The 27,296-nt window shown below is 45.5% G+C and overlaps 1 protein-coding gene across 2 annotated transcripts in view; it reads right to left on the reverse strand.

The window, feature by feature from the left end:
- The window catches only part of LOC139554833 (immunoglobulin superfamily DCC subclass member 3-like), a 42,754-nt gene that overhangs the window by 8,768 nt on the left and 6,690 nt on the right, over positions 1-27,296 (reverse strand). For both annotated transcript variants that reach the window (XM_071367999.1, XM_071367998.1), the window contains exons 2-9: positions 18,640-18,951; positions 16,863-17,007; positions 16,475-16,605; positions 15,968-16,105; positions 15,193-15,351; positions 2,147-2,312; positions 1,274-1,524; positions 787-951 (exon numbers count right to left, since the gene is read on the reverse strand). In XM_071367999.1, coding sequence (XP_071224100.1) covers positions 787-951; positions 1,274-1,524; positions 2,147-2,312; positions 15,193-15,351; positions 15,968-16,105; positions 16,475-16,605; positions 16,863-17,007; positions 18,640-18,951 — 1,467 coding nt within the window. The remainder of the gene's footprint in view (positions 1-786; positions 952-1,273; positions 1,525-2,146; positions 2,313-15,192; positions 15,352-15,967; positions 16,106-16,474; positions 16,606-16,862; positions 17,008-18,639; positions 18,952-27,296) is intronic.

Raw genomic sequence — 27,296 nt, forward strand, 5'->3', positions numbered from 1 at the left:
GCAAACGACAGGTCAAGGCAGGCAGGGGTCAATGATCCAGAGAGGGTGTAAGGCAACGGAACAGCAGGCGGGCTCAGGGTCAGGTCAGGCAGAGGTCGATAATCCAGAGTAGAGGCAAAGGTACAGGACGGCAGGCAGGCTCAGGGCAGGCAGTAAAGGTCAAAACTGGGAACTAGAAAACAGGGACTATAGCAAAGACAGGAGCAAAGAAAAAACGCTGGTAGGGATGAACGAACAAAATGAACTGGCACAGACAGACGGGTGGGCGACACCTGGAGATGGGCAGATGGGCGACACCTGGAGAGGTGTGGAGACAAGCACAATGACAGGTGAAACAGATCAGGGCGTGACACCTAAAATGCACAAGGTCCTCTACTCCGACAATTAATCCACAGATAAAAGGGTAAACCGAGTTCGTTTTTTGTAATCTCTCCTCCTTCAGGCTTCTTCTTCTTTGGAATTGATATGGCGGAAGGCAACCAACTTTAAGGTGCATTACCACTACCAACTGGAGTGGAGTGTGGACCTCAGTTCATCTTTCAATCACCCACGTGGGTATATGCTCCTAAAAACCAATGAGGAGATGGGTAAGGCAGGACTTGCAGCGCGTCGAGCTTCATAAATAGAACCAAGTTCTATTTTAGCGCCTGGCTACGCAAACGCATTTTGACGCGCGCGAGCAGTGTGGGTGCAATGATTGGATAACATGTACATTTATTTTGCAACGCAAGCAGCGGGGTCAGCATGTAAGCTGATCATAGCATTAACATGTTCCTGGTGACATACCGCCCCCTAGTGTTGTGGCCACCACAGTGCTGGACTGCTGGCTGGCGCCCAGTGGGGAGTAGGCCTTGAGGTATATGGAGTAGGTGGTGGCTGGCTCCAGGTTGATAAAGTTGTGCTGGAAGGTGGTTTTACTGACTGCCTCCTGCAGCTCTCTGCTGTCCGGCTCTGGGGGGAACAACAAGCAGTATTATCATTAGTTGTGGTGGCAGAAGAAATATAAATTAGGGTTAAGTTCCATTACAGCAGGCACACTCAGTCAAGTGCAACTAAAGTATTTGAAAGAAAACAAAATGCTATCTCAATTGCTTAAAAATCAGTCCTTAGTAAACTCATCATTAGGCTGGCTTTCACCTGGCCAGTTCTTTTAGATCAGCACAATGAAGGACAGGAGGCTAGGAGAGGACAGATTTTTTTAGGCAATTAAGAAAGAGCTTTCTCCTAGCTCTGCTTTGAACGCTGATAGGTTATCACACAGACTCTCACTCACCTCCGATCTTGCGGCTGTGGAGCACATAGCCGATGATGCCGTTGGTGATCTCGGCTGGCGATTGGATCCAGGCGAGCTGCAGGGCGCTGGGGGAGAGGGCTGTGGCCGTGAGGCCCTGGGGGGAGTCGGGCAGATCCTTGGCCAAGGACACAGCCAGGCGGGCGCTAGCCTGGTTGGTGCCTGCCATGTTCTCAGCGATGCACTGGTAGATGGCCTCATCCTCCGTGGTGATGCGCGTCATGGCCAGGGTACTGGATAATGGAGATAAAAGATTAGATCTGTTTGATTGTTTATTTGAGTTAGGACAGATTAAAACATTGATATATTGGGTAAACAACATAAAATGGGTTGGTTGTATGTATTCAAACAAATATTCAGATAAACAATGGAATTCTTTGTGATTAAAAACATAATCATTGATTCCCATCCTCTCTTGTTCAGTGTAAATACAGAGCTTCAGCCTACTCAACAGAGGGAGATTTCAGCCACTATCCAAAAATGCCACCTTGTGGTGAAATATATGAACTGCTCTTCTGTATGTCCACTTGGAAAATAATCTAGGGGAAGTGCTGATTTAGCAGATTTAGCGTATATTTCGACGAACATTTTACCTGCATTTTGGTATGTTTGTTTTACCTACTTAAGTTGAATGCACTGACTATAGGCCTAAGTCGCTATAGATAAGACTTAGTGTCTGCTTAAATGTAAACCCAGCTGTGTATTCATTACCGTTTAAGAACCAAACGGAAGCAAAGAGAGCAAAACAAGAGTTTCTATTGGACAAATTCTGGTAGGTCCCTCCCCGTTTCATTCCGGTTAAGACATGTTTTGCAACCGAATCGGCGGAATGAATACACCCCTGGTGTACAGTACCTGTTGTTGTTGGTGAGCTTGACGTTGTCGCTGGGCATCAGGATCTTGCCATTCTTCAGCCAGATGAGGTGAGGCTCGGGGACCCCCTGGGCCACACAGGTGAATACAGCACTGCCCCCCGCTGGTTTCGAGACAGACTGCGGCCACTGCATGAACTCAGGGGGAGCTGGTGGGGAGAGAATTATGAACTTGTTGTAAGTGTATTGTGTATATAAGTGATTAATCCTTGTATCACTGTGGGGGAAATTCAATCTACAATTGCATTCGCTTGTGATACTATATAACTGCATGAAAGTAAAATATAGGCCTAGCACTTTCAAAAAGTCAAGAGGGGAAGTGGCGGAGATGAGGAGAATGGAAGGAGGACAATATGAGAGGAGAGGAGAAGAGAGGAAAGTAAGCAGGCTACTGATAAGTGGAGGGATAAAAAGGTTGTTTAGAGAAAAAAATTGAAAGATGGCAGAATAGAATGACAAGGCCTTTTTGGGGGGAGCATTGAATTCTACGTGCTGTCATTCTTATAATGAACTATAGAGGTTAGCTATGCTATCGCATAAAGGTGGTTATGACCATTGCAGTCCTAATATTAAGGACCTTGAGAAGTGAATTTGATTTGACCATAGAGTTTTATACAGTTTCCTCTGATCTGATAGAAACATAGGTCTCAAATCTAAATGCACAGTAGGACCCTGAGTTTGTCCTGACCATGTGACCTGACCAGGAAACACGTTGTCTCTAGTTACAAATTACATATACCTCAATCTTAACAATTGCAGGTGTATCAATACATACAAACATCCCTACATCTACCCCAACAGATCTATACAAATATTCCTCTCCTCTTCCTGGAGCTTGAACTTAACATACGGAGAGACTTCCAGAGAACAGCCTAATATAACCCTAACCCCCACTTCTCTATCCCCTTCTGACCCTTCCTGGCTCTCCCGTGTCCCCAGGACAGATGCGGGGTTCACTGTCCCGCCTGACACCAAGTTCAATAGCACACAATGGGACATGCATATATGTAGAGACCCCCAGCCCCAGCCCCAGCCCCAGCCCCAGCCCCTCTTGCCCCCTAAGCATCTCATTGATTTATTGACACTGACACCCCCGGAGCCCCTGCTCTCTCCCCTCCCTGGCTGAGGCCCAGAGAGACTGGGCCTGGGAAGAGAGATAAACAGGGTCTAAGGGAGAGGTAGTGTGAGAGCAGAGAGAGTGAGAGAGAGAGCAAGAGAGAGTGCGAGAGAGAGCGTGAGAGAGATAGAGAGAGAGAAATAGAGATGGAGAAAGATCGAGGGATGGAGAGATGGGGTTGTGAGTACTGGAGACCATTAATCAGTGGAGGAGGCATGGATTTTATATTCCCCAAGGTGCTTTCTCTCCATTGGACCCCAATTTCTTAAAACAGACACCAATACAGATCGCCAGGATCAAAACAAGACTTGAAGGTGTTGTTGTTAAGCAATGGCCGTCAAAGTGTCTTTGGTCTTTTGCTTGTTTGTTTAATCGGTAAGAGGAATGTTGAAGAAGATGTGAGGACATAGAGACATTGAGAGAGATTGAATAGCAAGAAAAATCTAATCAAAGTTTATGTGTCACGTGCGCCGAATACAACAGGTGTAGACTTTACAGTGAAATGCTTGCATACCGGCTCTAACCAATAGTGCAAAAAATGTATTAGGTGAACAATAAGTAAGTTAAGAAATAAAAACAACATACAGACACCAGTTAGTCAAGCTGATTGAGGTAGTATGTACATGTAGATATTATTAAAGAGACTATGCATAAATGATGAACAGAGAGTAGCAGTAGAGTAAAAGAGGGGTTGGTGGGTGGTGGGTCGCAGGTGGCAGGACACAATGCAGATAGCCCGGTTAGCCAATGTGCGGGAGCACTGGTTGGTCGGGCCAATTGAGGTAGTATTTACATGAATGTATAGTTAAAGTTACTATATATTTATGATAAACAGAGAGTTGCAGCAGCGTAAAAGAGGGGTTGGGGGGGGGGGGGGGGGGGGGCACACAATGCAAATAGTCCGGGTAGCCATTTGATTACCTGTTCAGGAGTCTTATGGCTTGGGGGTAAAAACTGTTGAGAAGCCTTTTTGTCCTAGACTTGGTGTAACAGTATAACTTTAGACCGTCCCCTCGCCCCGACACGGGCGCGAACCAGGGACCCTCTGCACACATCAACAACAGTCACCCACGAAGCGTCGTTACCCATCGCTCCACAAAAGCCGCGGCCCTTGCAGAGCAAGGGGCAACACTACTAATAGGTTTCAGAGCAAGTGACGTAACTGATTGAAACGCTACTAGCGCGTACCCGCTAACTAGCTAGCCATTTCACATCCGTTACATTGGCACTCCGGTACCACTTGCCATGCGGTAGTAGAGAGACCGGTCTGTGGCTGGGGTCTTTGACAATTTTTTGGGCCTTCCTCTGACACCGCCTGGTGTAGAGGTCCTGGATGGCAGGCAGCTTAGCCCCAGTGATGTACTGGGCCGTACGCACTACCCTCTGTAGTGCCTTGCGGTCGGAGGCCAAGCAATTGCCGTGCCAGGCAGTGATGCAACCAGTCAGGATGCTCTCGATGTTGCAGCTGTAGAACCTTTTGAGGATCTCAGGACCCATGCCAAATCTTTTTAGTTTCCTGAGGGGGAATAGGCTTTGTCGTGCCCTCTTCATGACCGTCTTGGTGTGTTTGGACCATTCTAGTTTGTTGTTGATGTGGACACTAAGGAACTTGAAGCTCTCAACCTGCTCCACTATAGCCCCGTCAATGAGAATGGGGGCATGCTCGGTCCTCCTTTTCCTGTAGTCCACAATCATCTCCTTAGTCTTGGTTACGTTGAGGGATAGGTTGTTATTCTGGCACCACCCGGCCAGGTCTCTGACCTCCTCCCTATAGGCTGTCTTGTCGTTGTCGGTGATCAGGCCTACCACTGTTGTGTCGTCTACAAACTTAATGATGGTGTTGGGGTCGTGTCTGGCCATGCAGTCATTGGTGAACAGGGAATACAGGAGGGGACCGAGCACACACCCCTGGGGGGCTCCAGTGTTGAGGATCAGCGTGGCAGATGTGTTGCTACCTACCCTCACCATCTGGGGGCGGCCCGTCTCGAAGTCCAGGATCCAGTTGCAGAGGGAGGTGTTTAGTCCCAGGATCCTTAACTTAGTGATGAGCTTTGAGGGTACTATGGTGTTGAACGCTGAGCTGTAGTCAATGAATAGCATTCTCACATAAGCGTTCCTTTTGTCCAGGTGGGAAAGGACAGTGTGGAGTGCAATAGAGATTGCATCATCTGTGGATCTGTTTGGAAAGGTATGCAAATTGGAGTGGGTCTAGGGTTTCTGGGATAATGGTGTTGATGTGAGCCATTACCCACCAGCCTTTCAAAGCACTTCATGGCTATGGACGTGAGTGCTACGGGTCAGTAGTCATTTAGGCAGGTTGCCTTTGTGTTCTTGGGCACAGGGACTATGGTGGTCTGCTTGAAACATGTTGGCATTACAGACTCAATCAGGGAGATGTTGAAAATGTCAGTGAAGACACCTGCCAGTTGGTCAGCACATGCCCGGAGAAAACTGATTAAAGTTCATCTGAATTTCACTTCAGCCAGTCTGTAACTGCTTGGTTTAGTATGTCATTAAATCTAAGGCATTGCCAGCTATAGCATTGAGCATTGTAGCTTTTAGGTTAATGGCCTTCAAATATGTCTACACTATGTTTTTGCCATTGTATTTCTCACCAATTTCTCACGGAGCCCTAATGGATGATGTAGAACAACTTGACATTGAGAGTGGCTAGATCATATCACTAGCCTGATGACCTATAATTGAATAATTGTTGTTGATAGCATGCACTGCTTTCATACGAGACCATATCATCGGGTTGGAGCGAGCGGTCGCATTTGCGCTTTGGTCCGCAGGTAGTATAACTTTTCATTACATTTCATTACATTCAATTATAGTACAACGGTTTGATTTGTCTAATCTTAGCAATTTCTTCTTAGCTAGCTACATAGCCGTCTTTGTATCAAAAATAATTGCGTAATTATTGTATTACGTCGTCCTAACGCAGTCTACACTGCTATCTGCCCAGCAGCTAGCCAGCTAGCAAACGTCCACCGTCTACCGAATAGCAGCACTGTAGCAACTATTACACTCAACTGAACGACTTGATTAGTGTAGTGTTAGCTAGCTACATAGTTGTCTTTGCTGTCTTCGTATCCAAGATAATTGTGTAGTTTAGAGTGTGTAGTTTTAGAGTGATTATCTTAATTTACCGAGGTTAGCTAGCCAGCTATTTGTCGTCCTTAACATAGGAGACACTGCTAGCTAGCCAACAGCTAGCCAACGTCTACCGAATAGAACTTCTGCACTCAACAACCCGGTCGCATTCCGCTTCGCTCCACAGGTAGTATCACATTTTCATTTCATTTCATTACAGTACAACGGTTGGATTTGTTTGATCGTAGCTAGCTACACAGCTAGCTACATAGCCGTCTTTGTATCAAAGATAATTGTGTAGTCTAGAGCGATTTTCTAGGTTAGCTAGCCAGCTACTGTCGTTCTTTTAACGCAACGTAACGTAATCAACACTGCTAGCTAGCCAGCTAGCCCCCGAATAGCAGCACTGTAGAAACTATTACACTCAACGGAACGACTTGATTAGTGTAGTGTCAACAACGCAGCCACTGCCAGCTAGCCTACAAAGTCAACAACGCAGCCACTGCCAGCTAGCCTACTTCAGCAGTACTGTATCATCTTAATCATTCTAGTCAATAAGATTCTTGCTACGTAAGCTTAACTTTCTGAACATTCGAGACGCGTAGTCCACTTGTCATTCCAATCTCCTTTGCATTAGCTTAGTCTCTTCTGTAGCCTGTCAACTATGTGTCTGTCTATCCCTCTCTGCACAGACCATACAAACGCTCCACACCGCGTGGCCGCGGCCACCCTAATCTGGTGGTCCCAGCACGCACGACCCACGTGGAGTTCCAGGTCTCCGGTAGCCTCTGGAACTGCCGATCTGCGGCCAACAAGGCAGAGTTCATCTCAGCCTATGCCTCCCTCCAGTCCCTCGACTTCTTGGCACTGACGGAAACATGGATCACCACAGATAACACTGCTACTCCTACTGCTCTCTCTTCGTCCGCCCACGTGTTCTCGCACACCCCGAGAGCTTCTGGTCAGCGGGGTGGTGGCACCGGGATCCTCATCTCTCCCAAGTGGTCATTCTCTCTTTCTCCCCTTACCCATCTGTCTATCGCCTCCTTTGAATTCCATGCTGTCACAGTTACCAGCCCTTTCAAGCTTAACATCCTTATCATTTATCGCCCTCCAGGTTCCCTCGGAGAGTTCATCAATGAGCTTGATGCCTTGATAAGCTCCTTTCCTGAGGACGGCTCACCTCTCACAGTTCTGGGCGACTTTAACCTCCCCACGTCTACCTTTGACTCATTCCTCTCTGCCTCCTTCTTTCCACTCCTCTCCTCTTTTGACCTCACCCTCTCACCTTCCCCCCCTACTCACAAGGCAGGCAATACGCTCGACCTCATCTTTACTAGATGCTGTTCTTCCACTAACCTCATTGCAACTCCCCTCCAAGTCTCTGACCACTACCTTGTATCCTTTTCCCTCTCGCTCTCATCCAACACTTCCCACACTGCCCCTACTCGGATGGTATCGCGCCGTCCCAACCTTCGCTCTCTCTCCCCCGCTACCCTCTCCTCTTCCATCCTATCATCTCTTCCCTCTGCTCAAACCTTCTCCAACCTATCTCCTGATTCTGCCTCCTCAACCCTCCTCTCCTCCCTTTCTGCATCCTTTGATTCTCTATGTCCCCTATCCTCCAGGCCGGCTCGGTCCTCCCCTCCCGCTCCGTGGCTCGACGACTCATTGCGAGCTCACAGAACAGGGCTCCGGGCAGCCGAGCGGAAATGGAGGAAAACTCGCCTCCCTGCGGACCTGGCATCCTTTCACTCCCTCCTCTCTACATTTTCCTCTTCTGTCTCTACTGCTAAAGCCACTTTCTACCACTCTAAATTCCAAGCATCTGCCTCTAACCCTAGGAAGCTCTTTGCCACCTTCTCCTCCCTCCTGAATCCTCCTCCCCCTCCCCCCCCCTCCTCCCTCTCTGCAGATGACTTCGTCAACCATTTTGAAAAGAAGGTCGACGACATCCGATCCTCGTTTGCTAAGTCAAACGACACCGCTGGTTCTGCTCACACTGCCCTACCCTGTGCTCTGACCTCTTTCTCCCCTCTCTCTCCAGATGAAATCTCGCGTCTTGTGACGGCCGGCCGCCCAACAACCTGCCCGCTTGACCCTATCCCCTCCTCTCTTCTCCAGACCATTTCCGGAGACCTTCTCCCTTACCTCACCTCGCTCATCAACTCATCCCTGACCGCTGGCTACGTCCCTTCCGTCTTCAAGAGAGCGAGAGTTGCACCCCTTCTGAAAAAACCTACACTCGATCCCTCCGATGTCAACAACTACAGACCAGTATCCCTTCTTTCTTTTCTCTCCAAAACTCTTGAACGTGCCGTCCTTGGCCAGCTCTCCCGCTATCTCTCTCAGAATGACCTTCTTGATCCAAATCAGTCAGGTTTCAAGACTAGTCATTCAACTGAGACTGCTCTTCTCTGTATCACGGAGGCGCTCCGCACTGCTAAAGCTAACTCTCTCTCCTCTGCTCTCATCCTTCTAGACCTATCGGCTGCCTTCGATACTGTGAACCATCAGATCCTCCTCTCCACCCTCTCCGAGTTGGGCATCTCCGGCGCGGCCCACGCTTGGATTGCGTCCTACCTGACAGGTCGCTCCTACCAGGTGGCGTGGCGAGAATCTGTCTCCTCACCACGTGCTCTCACCACTGGTGTCCCCCAGGGCTCTGTTCTAGGCCCTCTCCTATTCTCGCTATACACCAAGTCACTTGGCTCTGTCATAACCTCACATGGTCTCTCCTATCATTGCTATGCAGACGACACACAACTAATCTTCTCCTTTCCCCCTTCTGATGACCAGGTGGCGAATCGCATCTCTGCATGTCTGGCAGACATATCAGTGTGGATGACGGATCACCACCTCAAGCTGAACCTCGGCAAGACGGAGCTGCTCTTCCTCCCGGGGAAGGACTGCCCGTTCCATGATCTCGCCATCACGGTTGACAACTCCATTGTGTCCTCCTCCCAGAGCGCTAAGAACCTTGGCGTGATCCTGGACAACACCCTGTCGTTCTCAACTAACATCAAGGCGGTGGCCCGTTCCTGTAGGTTCATGCTCTACAACATCCGCAGAGTACGACCCTGCCTCACACAGGAAGCGGCGCAGGTCCTAATCCAGGCACTTGTCATCTCCCGTCTGGATTACTGCAACTCGCTGTTGGCTGGGGTCCCTGCCTGTGCCATTAAACCCCTACAACTCATCCAGAACGCCGCAGCCCGTCTGGTGTTCAACCTTCCCAAGTTCTCTCACGTCACCCCGCTCCTCCGCTCTCTCCACTGGCTTCCAGTTGAAGCTCGCATCCGCTACAAGACCATGGTGCTTGCCTACGGAGCTGTGAGGGGAACGGCACCTCAGTACCTCCAGGCTCTGATCAGGCCCTACACCCAAACAAGGGCACTGCGTTCATCCACCTCTGGCCTGCTCGCCTCCCTACCACTGAGGAAGTACAGTTCCCGCTCAGCCCAGTCAAAACTGTTCGCTGCTCTGGCCCCCCAATGGTGGAACAAACTCCCTCACGACGCCAGGACAGCGGAGTCAATCACCACCTTCCGGAGACACCTGAAACCCCACCTCTTTAAGGAATACCTAGGATAGGATAAAGTAATCCTTCTCACCCCCCCCCCCCCCCCCTTAAAAGATTTAGATGCACTATTGTAAAGTGGCTGTTCCACTGGATGTCATAAGGTGAATGCACCAATTTGTAAGTCGCTCTGGATAAGAGCGTCTGCTAAATGACTTAAATGTAAATGTAAATACACCCAGACTGTTGTTGTTCTGCGAATAAGTTGCATTTGTGTTTAGGGTTAGGATAGATGATGACGACAGGGGTGGACTGTTGAGGGATAACTATTGGGCCGACTGTTGGACTGAATGGAAGGGGCGACTGGAATGGACGTCTGAAGCACAAGGGGGGTGTTTTGTGTGTTTGTGTTTTGTGTGTTTTATTACATGCTCGCTTCAACCATGGAGGTGGAGCCAAGCAGAGCCGAACAAAAATGCATCAGTCTGCCCAATTATAATGACCCCGGTCAAGGTTGAGTGGATATCCTATGTTCAGGATATATCTCTTTTGGGTCTAGGGTTCCTGAGCCCTCACTTTGCTCCGTCGCCACAGAATCAAACAGTGTTCATGAAATCAATCACATTTATCTGTGATGTGTCTACACTGAACGCAGAGCTCATAACCTTGGATACCAGTCAGTGGTCAGGACTAGTTCAAACACTGAGTCATATCGAACTAAGTGCATACATACAGTACATCTACCTAATTTACTTATATATCCTACACCCAGACTGTTGTTTGTGTTCAGTAGTTATTACTGTAATTTGGTCAATAGTTATTGCTGTAATTTGGTCAGTAGTTGTTACTGTAATTTGGTCAGTAGTTATTACTGTAATTTGGTCAGTAGTTATTACTGTAATTTGGTCAATGGTTATTTCTGTAATTTGGTCAGTAGTTATATCCCACTTGTAAGGGCAAGAATGAGGAGAATGAGTGTTAAGAGACAAACCACATTACATTTATAGCAACATATTGCATTATGCAATTACGCACAGCTAGAAGATACACTACAAACACTAAACATCCTTCCAGTTTGGTTCAGTCTATTTCAGAGTCTATTTTAACCTAATTTCAGGGCTCCAGGCTGTCGCTAAGGCAACACAGGTACATAACCAAATCAAAGAGGGGGGGGGGGGGGGCTTTATGTCTTTTGTGGTAGGACTACATTTTGAAACGTATATCACTTATGTTACGTTGTTCCTAGATATAGTTTCAGAGATCGTGTGACTAAGAGCTATATAGATATCCATATATGGCTTGGATATGACCCTCATCTGTGTAGTATATGTATCAAAAGGTAACACAATTGATTTTGTAAATGGAGTTTGTTTCATACTGAAACAGGAAAGAGCCTTCCCCAAACTGTTGCCACAAAGTTGGAAGCAGAGAATAGTCTAGAATGTCATGTATGTTTTAGCGTTAAGATTTCCCTTCACTGGAACTGAGGGGCCTAGCCGGAACCATGAAAAACAGCCCCAGACCATTATTCCTCCTCCTCCAAACTTTACAGTTGCCATTATGCATTGTGGCAGGTAGCATTCTCCTGGCATCCGCCAAATCCAGAACATCCGTCGGACTGACCGATGGTGAAGCATGATTCATCACTCCAGAGAACACGTTTCCACTGCTCCAGAGTCCAATGGCAGCGAGCTTTACACCACTCCAGCTGACGCTTTGCATTGCACATGGTGATCTTAGACTTGTGTGCTGCTCGGCCATGGAAACCTATTTCATGAAGCTCCAGATGAACAGTTCTTGTGCTGACATTGCTTCCAGAGATAGTTTGGAACTCAGTAGTGAGTGTTGCAACCGAGGACAAATGATTTTTTACACGCTACGCGCTTCAGCACTCCGCAGTCCCGTTCTGTGAGCTTGTGTGGCCTTCCACTTTGCGGATGAGCCGTTGTAGCTCCTAGACGTTTCCACTTCACAATAACAGCATTTACAGTTGACTGGTGGGAAGCTCTAGCAGGGCAGAAATTTGATGAACTGACTTGTTGGAAAGGTGGCATCCTATGACGGTGCCACATTGAAAGTCAATGAGCTCTTCAGTAAGGCCATTCTCCTGTCAATGTTTGTCTATGGAGATTGCATGGCGGTGTGCTCAATTTTATACACCTGCCAGCAACGGGTGTGGCTGAAATAGCCGAATCCGCTAATTTGAAGGGGTGTCCACATACTTTTGTGTATATATAGTGTATGTTCTACTTTCTGACATATATGCTGTTTGATTCTGACACTCATATCTAATGTGAAAAAGACCCTCTCAGTAAGCCGGCAGCTGTGGGATCTGCATTTTAAAGCCTTTCAACGATTCCAACCTTCTCCACATTTTTAAAATGAAAATGTTCTACCCCAAAGAAGGCAGTGGATGAGGGGGATGATTTAACCGGCCCTCCATTCAGAGAAAGCAGTCATCACACAATGCCCTGCACCATTTGTGTCCCCCCTCTCTCGGTGTCCCCTGAACTCTGCCCCCACCGCCTGACATCCAGCTGTGACGAGAACAACTGTCCCCCCTCCCCACTCACCCAAAAACCGTAGTAACGAATGGCAGGGTATGGGGACTGGTCACCCTCCTCTCTCTTTGGGACACACATCAATCTTACCCTCCTCCACACCAAAACCCACCCCCTTCTCTCTCTCCTTCCATATCTGTCCTGCCCGGTACGGTGTTCCGCCCTCTCTCTATTCCCCGACTTTGACCATTTTCCTAGGACGGGGTCAGGGGTAAGGGGTCACAGTTTAAAGGTGAGAGGTGATCCCTCACTCCCCCTTCCCCACACACAATGACCGTCTGCACATCCTGCCCCTTATTTTTTCTCACCTCTCTCCCATTGTCCAAATCTCTGGCCTTGCATCTGTCCTGTCCTATCCTGGCTGTCCCCCTGTCCCGTCATATCATGACCATGACCGGAATGTTTAAGAGCAGAAGGGACAGGGAAACGGACTGTCTGTCAAGAGGACAGAGTGTGTGAAATAACAGACCTCTATGGCCTCCAATAACCTCCTTTACACAGTGCATATATCTAAGGGTCTCCAACTGCAAAGTAGGACTTTAAACTTGAGTGGTGTCTCACATATTAATAGCATCATATCTCATAGTATTTCATATTATTCTATATGATCAGACTTGCCTTATTGGCAGGAATAGGGAACATGTGAGAGCTAAAAATAGGTGAAGTAATTAGTCTCATGGCCATTGCTATTCTATATGATTTGTGCCTAACCAATACCTTTGTATTGTTACTATTGGATGCAACATGGCAAATTTAAGTCCATACTATGGTGGTGGATTGTAGCCACTTTTTGAGAACAGTATCATAAACACCTTTTGAGAACAGTATCAAGTATCAGCAAATATTAAGCGGACATTCTAGCTGAATATACCTCCAGTATCACATTTTAAAAGGGAATTGGGGGATTTTAGGTCACTTTGAGCCTGTATTTGACATTGACAATGTCCATGAACCAATAATTTCACCCATTTCATGTGATCGCCATCCTAAAAAGCTCTTTGTTCTTTTTTCTTTAACAAATAGAGAGAAATCAATCAATAAATGTATGAATACATTAAAGACCACATCCTCCATGGCCAATCCACTTGTGAAAGACTGATAGGGAGAACTATTGATTGACCAGGTCAAAGAGGCTGACACAACATGGATGGGGAGAGCCTTAACAGCTGGGTGCAAAGTAGAGTAATTTAAATGGATTATAGGGGTGAAGGGATGTATGGAGATCTAGTTTACTTTATAGGTCATATTATTCTAGCTAGGTATTAGGTAACATTTTGTTGCTATAGGCTACATTTTGTTTTGGTATTAGGTAACATGTTGGTAGCTAGGTATTGTAACAGTTTGCTAGCCGCTAGCTATTGTAACTAAGTAAGCAAAACTTGTACAAACCAGAACGCCCATAGGGGCAGGAGCTTGAGGCAGCTTTATGTACAAGTACACCCACTGGACAGGACGCTAATCTATCGCAGGTATTGTAACTAGGTTTTGTAATAAGTACTTAAAAAGAGCTATATTTGGCTAGTTCATTAAGGAAAAGCTAAGGATATTTCAATATATTGATTGACTTTGAAAGTGCAAATGCAATGTTAGATAAATTACATCAACATCAATATATTGCACATATCAGTTACATATTCAGTGCCGATTATCGCTTCCAGAGAGGCAGGAGAGGAAACACATGATTACATTCTAATATAAACTTATCAGAGGGGTTGGGTTAAATGCGGAAGACACATTTCAGTTGAATGCATTCAGTTGTACAACTGACTAGGTATCCCCCTTTCCCTTTCCTTTCCATAGTTGTTTACGGTAGGGCAATTTTTTTCCTATTATGCTGTTGGTCTCTCACATTAACCAGAGGTGCTGTGACCCTTGTGTGGTCCTTAGTATAATGAGAAACACTTAGGATAGCCAATTAAAATGGGGGTAATGACAGTTAGAAATATGAGGAGGGTGAACGTATGGACAGTTGCTGGGTGATGGATGGGCCTTGTCACTGAGGTAGTGGCAGCAGTGGACACACACACAAAGTCCAGCTGGAGACTAGCGTCAATGCTTAATTACAAGTGGGAGCCCGGGGTCTCTATCACGCCAATAGTGTCACAAAAAAATAAATAATAATCCCATTCCCACCTCACCCCCTTCAAAGCTCTAAGGGGGACAAAGGTGAGGTGAGAGGGTGGAGCTTGAGTATCAACTCCTCTCTCAGAAACACACCCCTTTTCCTTCCCTTCCCTGGCAGAAGTCATGGCCAAATTCAAAACAGGTTAATGTGATGAGGTCAGCCAGTCCCAAAAGCCCAAAGCCTACACCCACACACCCCCACCCCACCCCACCTTCCGGACATGAACCCCCCTCCCCCATCCTGCGATCTTGTGTATCCGTCAGTGTCCTGGTCAGTTGTCATGATCATTGGCAAAGGCTCACTGTGATATGGAAAGGCATTCTTGGAGGATATCACTTACTGTTTAATAAATTCCTAATGAGTTATTGAAACTTTACTGTGATTCAGCCTTCAGGCTCTGCCTTTTAGTGAGGTGAGGCAGGTACAGTATTACCATTTTCAGACTCTTGTGTTGGCCTAAACCGTACTCTGATGGCTCAGATATTTTATTTTCACATCACTGTACCAGCAACATTGGTGGATGCTAAACCAGGCCAGCTCAGTACAGCTTGGCTCGCATTACTTCTGCACAGTAGTCGGAAAAGGGTATAAGTGTTTGGAGGAAGCTCACCTTGAACCACCAGTCTTCCCAGCGCGGTACGCCTCATCCTGGTCCCGGGGCGGTTGGCGGCGCACACGTACACCCCCGAGTGCTCCAGCGACACGTCCGAGATCATCAGGTTTCCAGTGCCCAACACCTGGATGCCCTCCACCCCGATGGAGCGCCCATCTGGAGAGAGCACACAAATGTACACACACACACACAAAGGAATAAGACATAGACCAACATAATACAAAAAACACAGGGTTCATACAATTAAAATCAAGTTTGTTTAGCAACAAAATCGACACATGCACAACTATGTGGCAAAACGGGTTTGGCTTAGATTGTTGACAAGAACTATACTATATTCCGTCTCCAATGTTTATTGAAAACATAAATACATTGTTACAGTGGTTGGTTAGCTTGCTAGCCATTTTTTGTCATGTTAGCATAGGCGTGACATCAGTCAAAACACCTTAAAACAAGGCATGGTATCAAGAACAAGAAAAAACGAACTGAAACAAGCCATTACGATTCCACACATGACAGCTGCTTGTCATTGTTGTTAGCTATCTGGCCATACAGATTCGCAAAAAACAAAGGCCTTCTGCTCCATTGAAGCATGTGCATCGTTTTCATGACGTTCTCAGCTAACCCGTCTATAGAGCAACATAGTGCATAATACGCAGAATAGCTGATTCAGAGATCAAATCATTGTTTAGCTGCTAGCATTAACTCATCTGAGTATGGTAGAAATTAAGGCCATTGTACGCTATTCTGATTGCATGAGAACAGTCGTTACCCAGCCTGCTCCAGGAGACGATGGGCCGGGGATTCCCTGTGGCGATGCACTCCAAAATGGCTGTCTGGTGGACAGTGATGGTCAGGTTCTGGGGCCCAGAGAGGATAACTGGCTCCTTGTAGATCCTGGAAGCCCCACCTATAGAGAAAGGAAAAGGACACAAACACACACACAAAGAGAGATAAGACACTACCGTAAGACCGTTTCTTCAGCTGAGTAAGACCATGTTCATACTTTGGCTTAAACCTATAGGACTTTTAACACGATTTGTGTGATTAGCATAGACATGGTCAGTTTAGTATTATTTAGAGAGTGTCCCAAACAACTAAAATTATAGATAAAAAAGCAACATGAACAATCCCATTGGAACACTATAGCCAGGTCCCTCTAATTATATGATCTATATTGTAAGGGCTGGTTTCCCAGACACAGATTAAGCCTAGTCCTGGAATAAGATGCGCTATCAATGGAGAGTCGCCATTGAGCAGTGGGATCATTCCCACTCACCGGTCACATTGAGCACAGCCTCGTGGCTGAAGCGTGTGTTGGCGATGTTGGAGGCCACACAACGGTACCCCCCGGCGTCGAGCCGCCTCACACCAGTCACCTGGAGGATACCCATGGGCAGGAGAGTGTACCTAGACAAGCGAGGGGGAGGAGTTGAAAGAGGTGTTAGTGCCCACATACAGTAGATGTGACATAGTTGATCTGAGAATTTAAACGTTAGCTACTTTTTCAAAATGCCTATCTGCAGCAAGGTAGTTACATCGCTAATATGGCAAACTCTCTTGCATGGTGACGGCAAGCTCCAAGTTAATTTGCAATCATCCAACAATAACCCATTTCTTTAGATGTGTGCGTGAGTGTATAGACCTATATATTAGTATGATGATACCTGTTGTCGGTGGTACTGAGTGGGGTTCTGTCCCTCTCCCAGGTGATGTTGGCCTCAGGCACACTGTTGACCTGGCACTTGAAGCGAGCCACACCGCCATCGTCCACTGACATGGACTCTGGGTGGGTATGGAACTTAGGGAGAACTAAGGAAGAAAGAACAACAAAACATATATCCCCATTTAACATTCATTGACCCAGGTTAGTCTCATTGAGATAAAAGCTATATTTTGCAAGAGGAGACCTGGTCCAAGATATGCAGCAGAGTCAACAATATTATACAAAAATATAAACATTAAGAACACCTTCCCCCCACTTTTGCTCTGAGAACTGCCTCAATTTGTCAGGGCATGGATACTACAAAGTGTCAAAAGATTTCCACAGGCTCCAATGCTTCCCACAGTTGTGTCAAGTTGGATTGATGTCCTTTTGGTGGTGGACCATTCTTGATACACACGGGAAACTGTTAAGCGTGAAAAACCCAGCAGCGTTGCAATGTGTTTATCTTAAATCTTGTCTGAACACTATATGTTTTGTGTGTGTGTGTGTTTTGTGTATGTCCACGTGTCAGTACACTTAGTGGGGTGTACCATTCATCACCCACAGTGACTCAAATAAACAAAAGAGATGAAAGAGTCTGAGGTGGTCTCAAGTTGCCAGGTATGCAACTAAGGTGTTCTCAACATGGAGCATCATTTATAACAGAGTCTATAGAGTCCGAGGGGGTCTTGGGTTGCCAGGTATGCGACAAAGTTGTTTGCAGTATGGAGCATCATTAAGAACAGACTCTTACCTGTTTTGACAGAGGGGACTACATTTAGTGATATCCTATCGACAGGACAGAAGACATGCTTTGACCTCTCCACAGTTTTTATGACTTTTGTAGACTTACCCTGGAACATTCGCTGCTGGTTCTCTCTAAATCACATTCAGAAGGGAATATTATTGACTAATCATGTGTTTGTGTAGCCAGGCTACACATTGAACATATTACTAATTGTAAAGCCTCATTCACATTACCCATAAGCACTCCGTTACGTTGCGCCGGATGTCATGCATTTCAATGGGGACGTCCACAACAGAGTGGGATTGCAAAGTAACTAAACAAAACATGTATTATTTCCTGAAACTATATATTTATCCTGCCTTGAATGAAAAGGTAATATTTTGCAATCTCCCAAAATAAATCTCTAACGAGAGGGCTCTCCACCATCTTGCGCTACACTTGTTCGTTCAGTAGCGGGGCAAGACTCCGTCAAGATGAAGTATGGAGTAATGAAATACGACACAATGTGTACAGGGCATAAGAGTGTTGGCAAACCACACTCAAACATATGTGATTATTCAAGGCTACTCTAAAACTATAATGTAGATGTATTATGTAACTCTTATATTTTCCCCTTGACTGAAAATGAAAGCATAGTTTTGTTAATTGTAAAATGGCGCCTCGGCCATAAGTCAAGATGTGTAATCTTTGTATTGATATAGTCTTTAAAATTAGTTATTTAGCTACTGTATTAGCACCAGTAGTGATTGGCAGGTGGAGAACAACAATCTCAGCAAGTGCAAATTAACAATTTCCCTTTATACTCAATACTATGCTATCTTGTGTTGTGTATAGATAGATAGGTGAAGTGTTTTCTGTGTATTGTATGTGCGTTGAGTGTTGGACATCCCCTCTACATAAGTGACTGTTGTGTAGGCGACTGGTACATACTGTAGGTCACCATTACATAAATGACACTAGGTAAAACAGTATGTAAGGGAGGGAAACTCACATGCAAGCTGAACCCGGGCCTTGCGGCTGACCAGCATGCCAAAGCGGTTCTGGGCGGCACAGTCGTACTCTCCAACGTCCGTCTCACTTCCGCCTCTCTCTAGTCGTTTCTGGAAGCTCTGAATGAAGAGGGTCCCATTGGGCAGCACCTGTACCCGCTCCTCCACAACCACGGGCACCCCGTTCCTGCGCCACGTGATCGAGATGGTACCCTCGCCCTCCACCCGGCAGTCCAGCATCAGCGGCCGATCCCGCACAGCGATGACGTCACTGGGCTCCAATAGGAATGCCAGCTCCTTGGCACCACCTACATCTAGAAAAGGGGGGAAGAAGATCATTGGCAATTAGGGTTGAGAACATCAGTGTTGGTTCATTTTGTAGACCAGTACAGCAGGGAGAAATGATGTCATGTAGTCCAGGATGAGGAGGATAATACTGTGTTTATTATTGTGAACACTGGTGATGCAATTGCATGTGTTTATCTAATCACCCACTATAAGTCAATTCCCAAAAGAACTCAATGTTGGCTATGTAGTTTACCCATAAAGTACCTTTCAACCCAATCACTATAAGATGAGGTAAGGGGGACAGACCAGTAAGGGAGCTTGATAATCGGACCTTATGGGACAATCTAGTAAACGAAAAAATTCAAACTGAACTTGTAAACTACACCTCACAGCACTTTGTACTGACTGGGGCACTGAGCATGTCATGGCTGGAGCCTTGCCTGTCTCTAATCCATTCATACACCAAGTTTCCCGTCCTATGCCCTCTGTATCTGTGTTACCAAGCAAAGACGTAGACACAACAACACAGAAGGGGACCAGAATAGAGACGGACAGCCACGTTCGCCCCAGGGGCGAACTCTTCCAATCCCAAAAACTGCATTTGACACTCTACACCGGCCAACTGATTGATGGCTGTGTTAGTTCTGCATCCACAAGACTTTTACCGAAACCGGCCACAATAATAGTACCAAATGCCGTGGAGTCATTGAGCCAAGGAGGGTAGGAACAATGGCCGAGATGGAGGCAGAAGACTAGCAAGGGTTAGTGGGGTCAAGTTAGGAGAACTTCTATTAAACCAAGCACAGACCGATCCCTAAGAGGTTTTAAACAAAGCGCAGACCGGCGACAATGGCGTAGTGACGACACTCATACTTGTTCTTACCCCACCTCCTAACAACCCCTAGAAATTCTCATCACCATAAACCAACACACCCCTCTATGGGGGCCATCTGCCCCTCTAATTCCCCCCCGCATCCCTGCATCCTTTTCACCAAGGCTCCGGGGTGACTTTCCCATGCCACTGAATCACCCCATTCCCCTCTCGAAGTTGACCCCGCCGACACGGCAAGTCTTCTCCATTTTCTTCATCTTTTTGGGGGCAAACAGACTCAAAAACCCCTGCCCCACCTTGACCCCTCGAGATGGCCGCTCCCTTTCTCCCAGCTGTTGAGGTGGGGAGGAAAAAAGGAGTGAGAAAGTGACACACCCTCAAAGCCCCATGCTCTTGAACTTGCATGATGAGATGCACCATCAAGTTAATGGAGAACTTTTGCATCCATTTATCAAAACTATAGCGAACTCCCCCCCTTTCTTCTCATCTACAGAGCCGTCCCCTCCTCCCTCTGACCGCCACCACAATCACATCACACCTTCACACCCTTCCATCCAGCACCTGGCAAAGCTGTGGTCTCACATCCATGACTTTTGCCCTTGACTTTAATTGTAACAACAATGTTCTCAAAAATCCTCTCTTCATCCTCTTCTTTCCGGTGACCACTCCACTTGATTAGTGTCCTCTGTGCAAACTTAATTTTACAATTTCATATAAATTGTATTATTTAGCCAATTTTCCTTAAGAACCATGGACTTCTATAGTTTAACAACGGGGTATTCTCTCATCCTAACATCCACATTAAGCCGAAACTTCAACTACCATTTCAAACCCTAAAACAACCAAAACTGGTTCATCTCTATTGAAGGCTATGCTATGGCTTTTAAATGTGCCTGTATCAATGTTCTATTCCAGGGGTATTCAACTCTTACTCTACAAGGTCTGCAGCCTGCTGGTTTTATGTTCTACCTGATAATTAATTGCGCCCACCTGGTGTCTCAGGTCAAAATCAATCTTTGATTAGAGGGGAACAATGAAAAAACACAGTGGAACTGGATTCAAGGTCCAGAGTTGAGTTTGAGCACTCTATCAAATGGCATGTGTGCCCCATCTAAATACGTAAATAGTGCAAGTCAATCGTTTTTTACGATATACTTACTTACTTACTTTATTGTCCCCATGGGTAAATTGTGTTGCAGTGTCATATACACGTTTAAAGTGGCATTTAAATAGAAAACAAAATTGACAATAAAACTTTCATAACAGTTACATACCAATAAAACATTTTTTTTTAAAGACTAGCCTGCTGGCCTTACTGAGTCGAAAGGAACATTAGCCGGAGCTATTTAAGAGGGATATCACACCTGGCACAAATGATTGTCTAGTTCTGTTAACATATATACATCGTATACCACACTATTGAGCAGAGAATATGTTACGGAGTCTGTTGACGCATCTCTTGATTGCAGCAGGACAAATACTACAAGATATCTCATAACCTTCAGGACTGATTTTGACTTTATTCATAACATATACAGATAGATCTACTGATTCTGATCCTACAGTAAAATTACAATCTGTTCCTTGTGATCATGTTTGCAAGTATAGAAAATTGTTATTGTGCAGGGTTGATCACAAGTGATCTGCTGGTTGAACAAGGTTGTGAAACAACCAATCAAATCAGAGCATATTCAAATTAAATCCTCTCCAACATAGCCCAGTCAACCAACTGACAACCATGACCAAACTTCATCCATAAATGCATCGCAGAGCCATAAGCCATTCCCACAGCCTGAGATGACAGCAGTCCTTTTCTCCAACACACCCTGATAAAGGTTTCAGCTTGTCCCTGTGACATTGTGACATCCACCTGGTAAATAATTGCACCCACCTGGTGTCTCAAGGCCATCCACATCGTTGGGACAGCAGTGGAGAAGGTGGATAGTTTTAAGTTCCTCATCGTCCACATCACGGACAAACTGAAATGGTCCACCCACACAGACATTGTGGTGAAATTTGGCTTGTCACCTAAAACCCTCACAAACTTTTACAGATGCACATTTGAGAGCATCCTGTCGGGCTGTATGACTGCAAGGTACGGCAACTGCACCGCCCACAACCACAGGGCTCTCCAGAGGGTGGTGCGGTCTGCACAATGCATCACCGGGGGCAAACTACCTGCCCTCCAGGACACCTACAGCACCCGATGTCACAGGAAGGGCAAAAAGATCTTGAAGGACAACACCCACCCAAGCCACTGCCTGTTCACCCCACTACCATCCAGAAGGCGTGGTCAGTACAGGTGCATCAAAGCTGGGACCGAGAGACTGAAAAATAGCTTCTATCTCAAGGCCATCAGACTGTTAAACAGCCATCACTAACATAGAGTGGCTGCTGCCTACATACAGACTTGAAATCATTGGCTACTCTAACAAATGGATCACTAGTCACTTTATTAATGCCACTTTAATAATGATGTTTACATATCTTGCATTACTCATCCCATATGTATATACTGTATTTTATACCATCTATTGCATCTTGCCTATGCCGGTCGGTCATTGCTCATCCATATATTTATATGTACATATTCTTATTCCATCCCTTTACTTAGATTTGTGTGTATTGGGTAGTTGTTGTGGAATTGTTAGATTACTTGTTAGATATTGCTGCACTGTCGGAACTAGAAGCACAAGCATTTCGCTGCACTCGCAATAACATCTGCTAACCATGTGTATGTGACCAATACAATTTGATTTGATTTGATCAGAGAGTCCCTGCATCTGCACCCATTATAATGAGTTAAGTCACACCCAGCAGATGTAGCAAGGGGTAGGGTGGGGTGTGGGTGTTCTCTAGCTCAGCTGGCTACAGCCCCGCACCCACCTCTACTACCAGCTCCCCCTCCCTTATAGGGGTTTTAATGAAATTCAGGGGGAATAAATAAGAATTTGTTCTTAACTGACTTGGCTAGTTAAATAAAGCTTAAATAAAACGTTTAAAAAATGGGGGACTTGCGTCACATTCTGTGGCCAAAGTTATCGAACACATGGTGTTGCAAGACATTAGAGGCCAATGTCAATCTTGACAATATAGGGGTGTGGGGGAAGGGGTAATATGATATGGGGTTGTGAACGACAGGGTAAGTGATGTATAAGATACAGGTGGCTATTTTATGTTATTGGTGTCTGTGATATTGATAAACATTTGTATCGATCAAGTGTGGGTTCTTCTTTTATTTCTGAACCACAAGGTCAATATCAGTAATGATGTCTTCCATTGCAAAAAAATTAACTGATGTACTGTTAGGAGACAGCCCTGGCCAAAGAGTATATAAAAAGGAACAAATCCCACAAACTGGAGAATGAAGACATTACTTTTACTTTGGACAGAAGGACACCTCTATTCTAAATGTGACTTGCCAAGCCTTAAAGGAAAACTTCACTCCAAAACGATATATATATATTTTTCCGTTAGTCCACTGTTGATAGAGTCACAAAATATTTGTCAGCTGTCAAGTCTTTCATCTTGCATCCTCATGATGATGTGGCCGGTGACACTTTGCTTCTTGAAAGTCCAATATCTTGAAAACTTGACTGCTGACATGCAAAACATTTTGAGAATGTTTCAACAGTGGACTAATGAGAAAAATACCAAAAGATAGATTTTGAGTGGATTTTCCCTATAAGCTTCTATAGGTCCAAAATGGCAAAGTCAGGTTCCAAGTTTAGCTCAGACCAATATATCACATACAACAGACAGTACCTTACATTACCAAAATTATGTGGACACCTGCTCGTCGAACATCTCATTCCAAAATCATGGGCATTAATATGGAGTTGGACCTCCCTTTGCTGCTATTACAACCTCCACTCTTCTGGGAAGGCTTTCCACTAGATGTCAGAACATTACTGCGGGAACTTGCTTCCATTCAGCCACAAGAGTATTAGTGAGGTCGGGCACTGATATTTGGCGATTAGGCCTGGCTCGCAGTTATCCCAAAGGTGTTCGATGGGTTTGAGGTCAGGGCTCTGTGCAGGCCAGTCAGGTTCTTCCACACCGACCTCGACAAACCTTTTCTGTATGGACCTCGCTTTGTGCACGGGGGCACTGTCATGCTGAAACAGGAAAGGGCCTTCCCCAAACTGTTGCCACATAGTTGGAAGCACATTAGAATCGTCTAGAATGTCATTGTATGCTGTAGCGTTAAGATTTCCCTTCAATGGAACTAAGGGGCCTAGCCAGAACCATGAAAAACAGCCCCAAACCATTATTGCTCCTCCACCAAACTTTACTGTTGGCACTATGCATTCGGGCATCGTAGCGTTCTCCTGGCATCCGTCAAACCCCAATTCCTCCGTCAAACTGCCAGATGGTGAAGCTTGATTAATCATTTCAGAAAACGCATTTCCACTGCTCCACTGAGTCCAATGGCGGCGAGCTTTACACCAATCCAGCCAATGCTTGGCATTGCACATGGTGATCTTAGGCTTGTGTGTGGCTGCTCGGCCATGGAAACCCATTTCATGAAGCTCCCGACGAACGGTTCTTGTGCTGACAGAGGCAGATTGGTACTCGGTAGTGAGTGTTGCAACCAGACGACAGACGATTTTTACATGCTATGCGCTTCAGCACTCAGCGGTTCAGTTTTGTGAGCTTGTGTGGCCTACCACTTCATGGCTGAGCCGTTGTTGCTCCTAAACGTTTTCACTTCACAATAACCACACTTGACGAACTGACTTGTTGGAAAGGTGGCATCCTATGACGGTGCCACATTGAAAGTCACTGAGCTCTTCAGTAAGGCCATTCTATTGCCAATATTTGTTTGTGGAGATTGCATGGCTGTGTGCTCGATTTTATACACCTGTCAGCAACGTGTGTGGCTAAAAAAGCGAATCCCCTAATTTTCCACATACTTTTGTATATATAGTGTATACAGTGCCTTCAGAAAGTATTCACACCCCTTGACTTTTTCCACATTTTGCTGTGTTACGGCCTGAATTTGGTATCACTGGCCTAAACACAATACCCCTTAATATCAAAGTGAAATGTTTATTTTTACAAATTAATAAAAAATGAAAAGCTAAAAGTATTGAACCCCTTTGTTACGGACTAAATAAGTTCAGGAGTAAAAATATGCGTAGAAGATACATAAAGTTGCACAGACTCACTCTGTGTAGAATAACAGTGTACCTTATCTTTATACCCCACACATACAATTATCTGTAAGGTCCCTCAGTATAGAGCATTGAATTTCAAACACAGGTTCAACTACAAAGAAAAGGGTGGTTTTTCAATGCCTCGCAAAGAAGGGCACCTATTGGTTGATGGGTAAATATATTTTTTAAACCACACATTGAATATCCCTTTGAGCATGGTGATGTTTTTAATTACACTTTGAATGGTGTATCCATGCACCCAGTCACTAAAAAGATACAGGCATCATTCCTAACTCAGTTGCCGGAGAGGAAGGAAACCGCTCAGGGATTTCACACTGGTGACTTTAAAACAGTTACAGAGTTTAATGGCTGTGATAAGAGAGAACTGAGGATGGATCAACAACATTGTAGTTACTCAACAATACTAACCTAAATGACAGAGGGAAAAGAAGGAAGGCTGTACAGAATAAAAATATTACAAAAGGTTGCCGGAAGGTTGCTGGATTGAAATCCCGAGACGACAAGGTAAAAATCTGTTGTTCTGCACTGGAGCAAGGCAGTTAACCTCCAAAAACTGCAACCTGGGCACTGATGAAGTCAAATAAAGCATCCCCCTGTACCTCTCTGATTCAAAGGGGTTGGGTTAATGCAGAAAATACATTCAGTTGTGCAACTGACTATGTATCCCCTTTCCCAATAAGGCACTTTACTTTATGTCCTGAATACAAAGCGTTATGTTTGGGGAAAATCTAACACAGCACTTCACTGTGTACCACTCATCATATTTTCAACCATGGTGGTGGCTGCATCATGTTAAAGGAGTTTTTTTTTATAAAAAGAAACGGAATAGAGGTAGGCACAGGCATATCCTAGAGGAAAACTGGTTCAGTCTGCTTTCCAACAGACACCTTTCAGCAGGACAATAACCTAAACCCTAAGGCCAAATATACACTGAAGTTGCTTACCAAGGCAACATTGAATGTTCCTGAGTGGCCTAGTTACAGTTTTGACTTAAATCGTCTTGAAAATCTTTTAAGAGTAATGTGTATTGACTCAGGGGTGTGAATACTTATGTAAATGCGATGTTTCTGTATTTATTTCTCAATACATTTGCTAAAATGTCTAAAGACATGTTTTCATTTTGTCATTATGCGGTATTGTCTGTAGATGGGTGAGAAAATGTATTATTGAATACATTTTCAATTTAAGCAAACACAACAAAATGTGGAATAAGTCAAGAGGTATGAATACTTTCAGAAGGCACTATATCAGTATAATAGAGCAAAATATTTGAGATATATGGCTCTCTAAGATGTGTTCAAATGGCTAGGCCTCAACCCAACTTTGCACTGAATAGCCACGATAATAATATGCATCTCTATAGCCTTTCTGCATTAGACATTGCTTCTTGATGCATCAACAAAGAGATCGATCAGGGGTCCCCTTCTTTTGTATGCCAATAAACACATACACATGGCCCTAATCTGGGTGATATGATGCCTTCAAGGCAGCAATGTAATCACTATGGCCTTGGCTGCTACATATTGCTAGCTAGTGACAAGGCAATAGGGTGCTAGATTAAGGCCTTTGAAGTTTGCCCACATGTGCTCTCTCTCTGTAAGATTACCAAATGTTGATCCAACTATGCTAATCATCCACTATAACCTATGTGATATGTTCTTATATTGATGTGGGATGGAGTGCTCAAATTAGAGGATTAATCCAATTTCAGAGGTGGAGGGTCCGAAATTAGTTTTTTCTTCTTCTGAGCAGCAGGGGATCCCCCACCCAGTCCCCATCCTGGAGGATGCGACCCTAACCCTTCAGGGGCCATGAGAGAGTTGGAGGAGAGTTGATGGAAGGGGGGAGTGGGGGATGGAGGGGACAGCTTGCTTCCGGCCACCAGGTCTGCCCCGAACCCCCACTCACTTGGGAAACCATTGTCTCCTAGGCCATTGGCCCTGAACTTTACAGGCTATTGTAATGGAGGCCAGGGATCATCTTAGCCAGCCACCCACCCCTCAAAAAGAGAGGGAGAGTGAGTGAAAGGGGGTCCTGAGCGCCTGAGCACCCGGGATAAGGCAAAACCTACGCAAATCCCCTCATTGATTGCGTTACGCCTTCCTCTCACATAGCCTTACCCCGCTCTCTCTTTATCTATGTTTGAGTGGCAGCCAGCTACAGCTGCACTGTGACTGAAGAACCAGTATATTAAAACTGAGCCTTGGACCAAACGTACATACAAAGTGCTATAGGCTTTAATAAGGCAATAAACAATCTATTGAATGGACTTGGATGGAGGGGTTGCCTGAGAAACTCATACTTTACAGGGCTGTTAAAGAGCAATGAAGTGTTGGGGCAAGGAGAGAAGATTTGGTCT

This window comes from Salvelinus alpinus, chromosome 26 (assembly GCF_045679555.1).
Source record: "Salvelinus alpinus chromosome 26, SLU_Salpinus.1, whole genome shotgun sequence".
NCBI classification, from domain to species: Eukaryota; Metazoa; Chordata; class Actinopteri; order Salmoniformes; family Salmonidae; genus Salvelinus; species Salvelinus alpinus.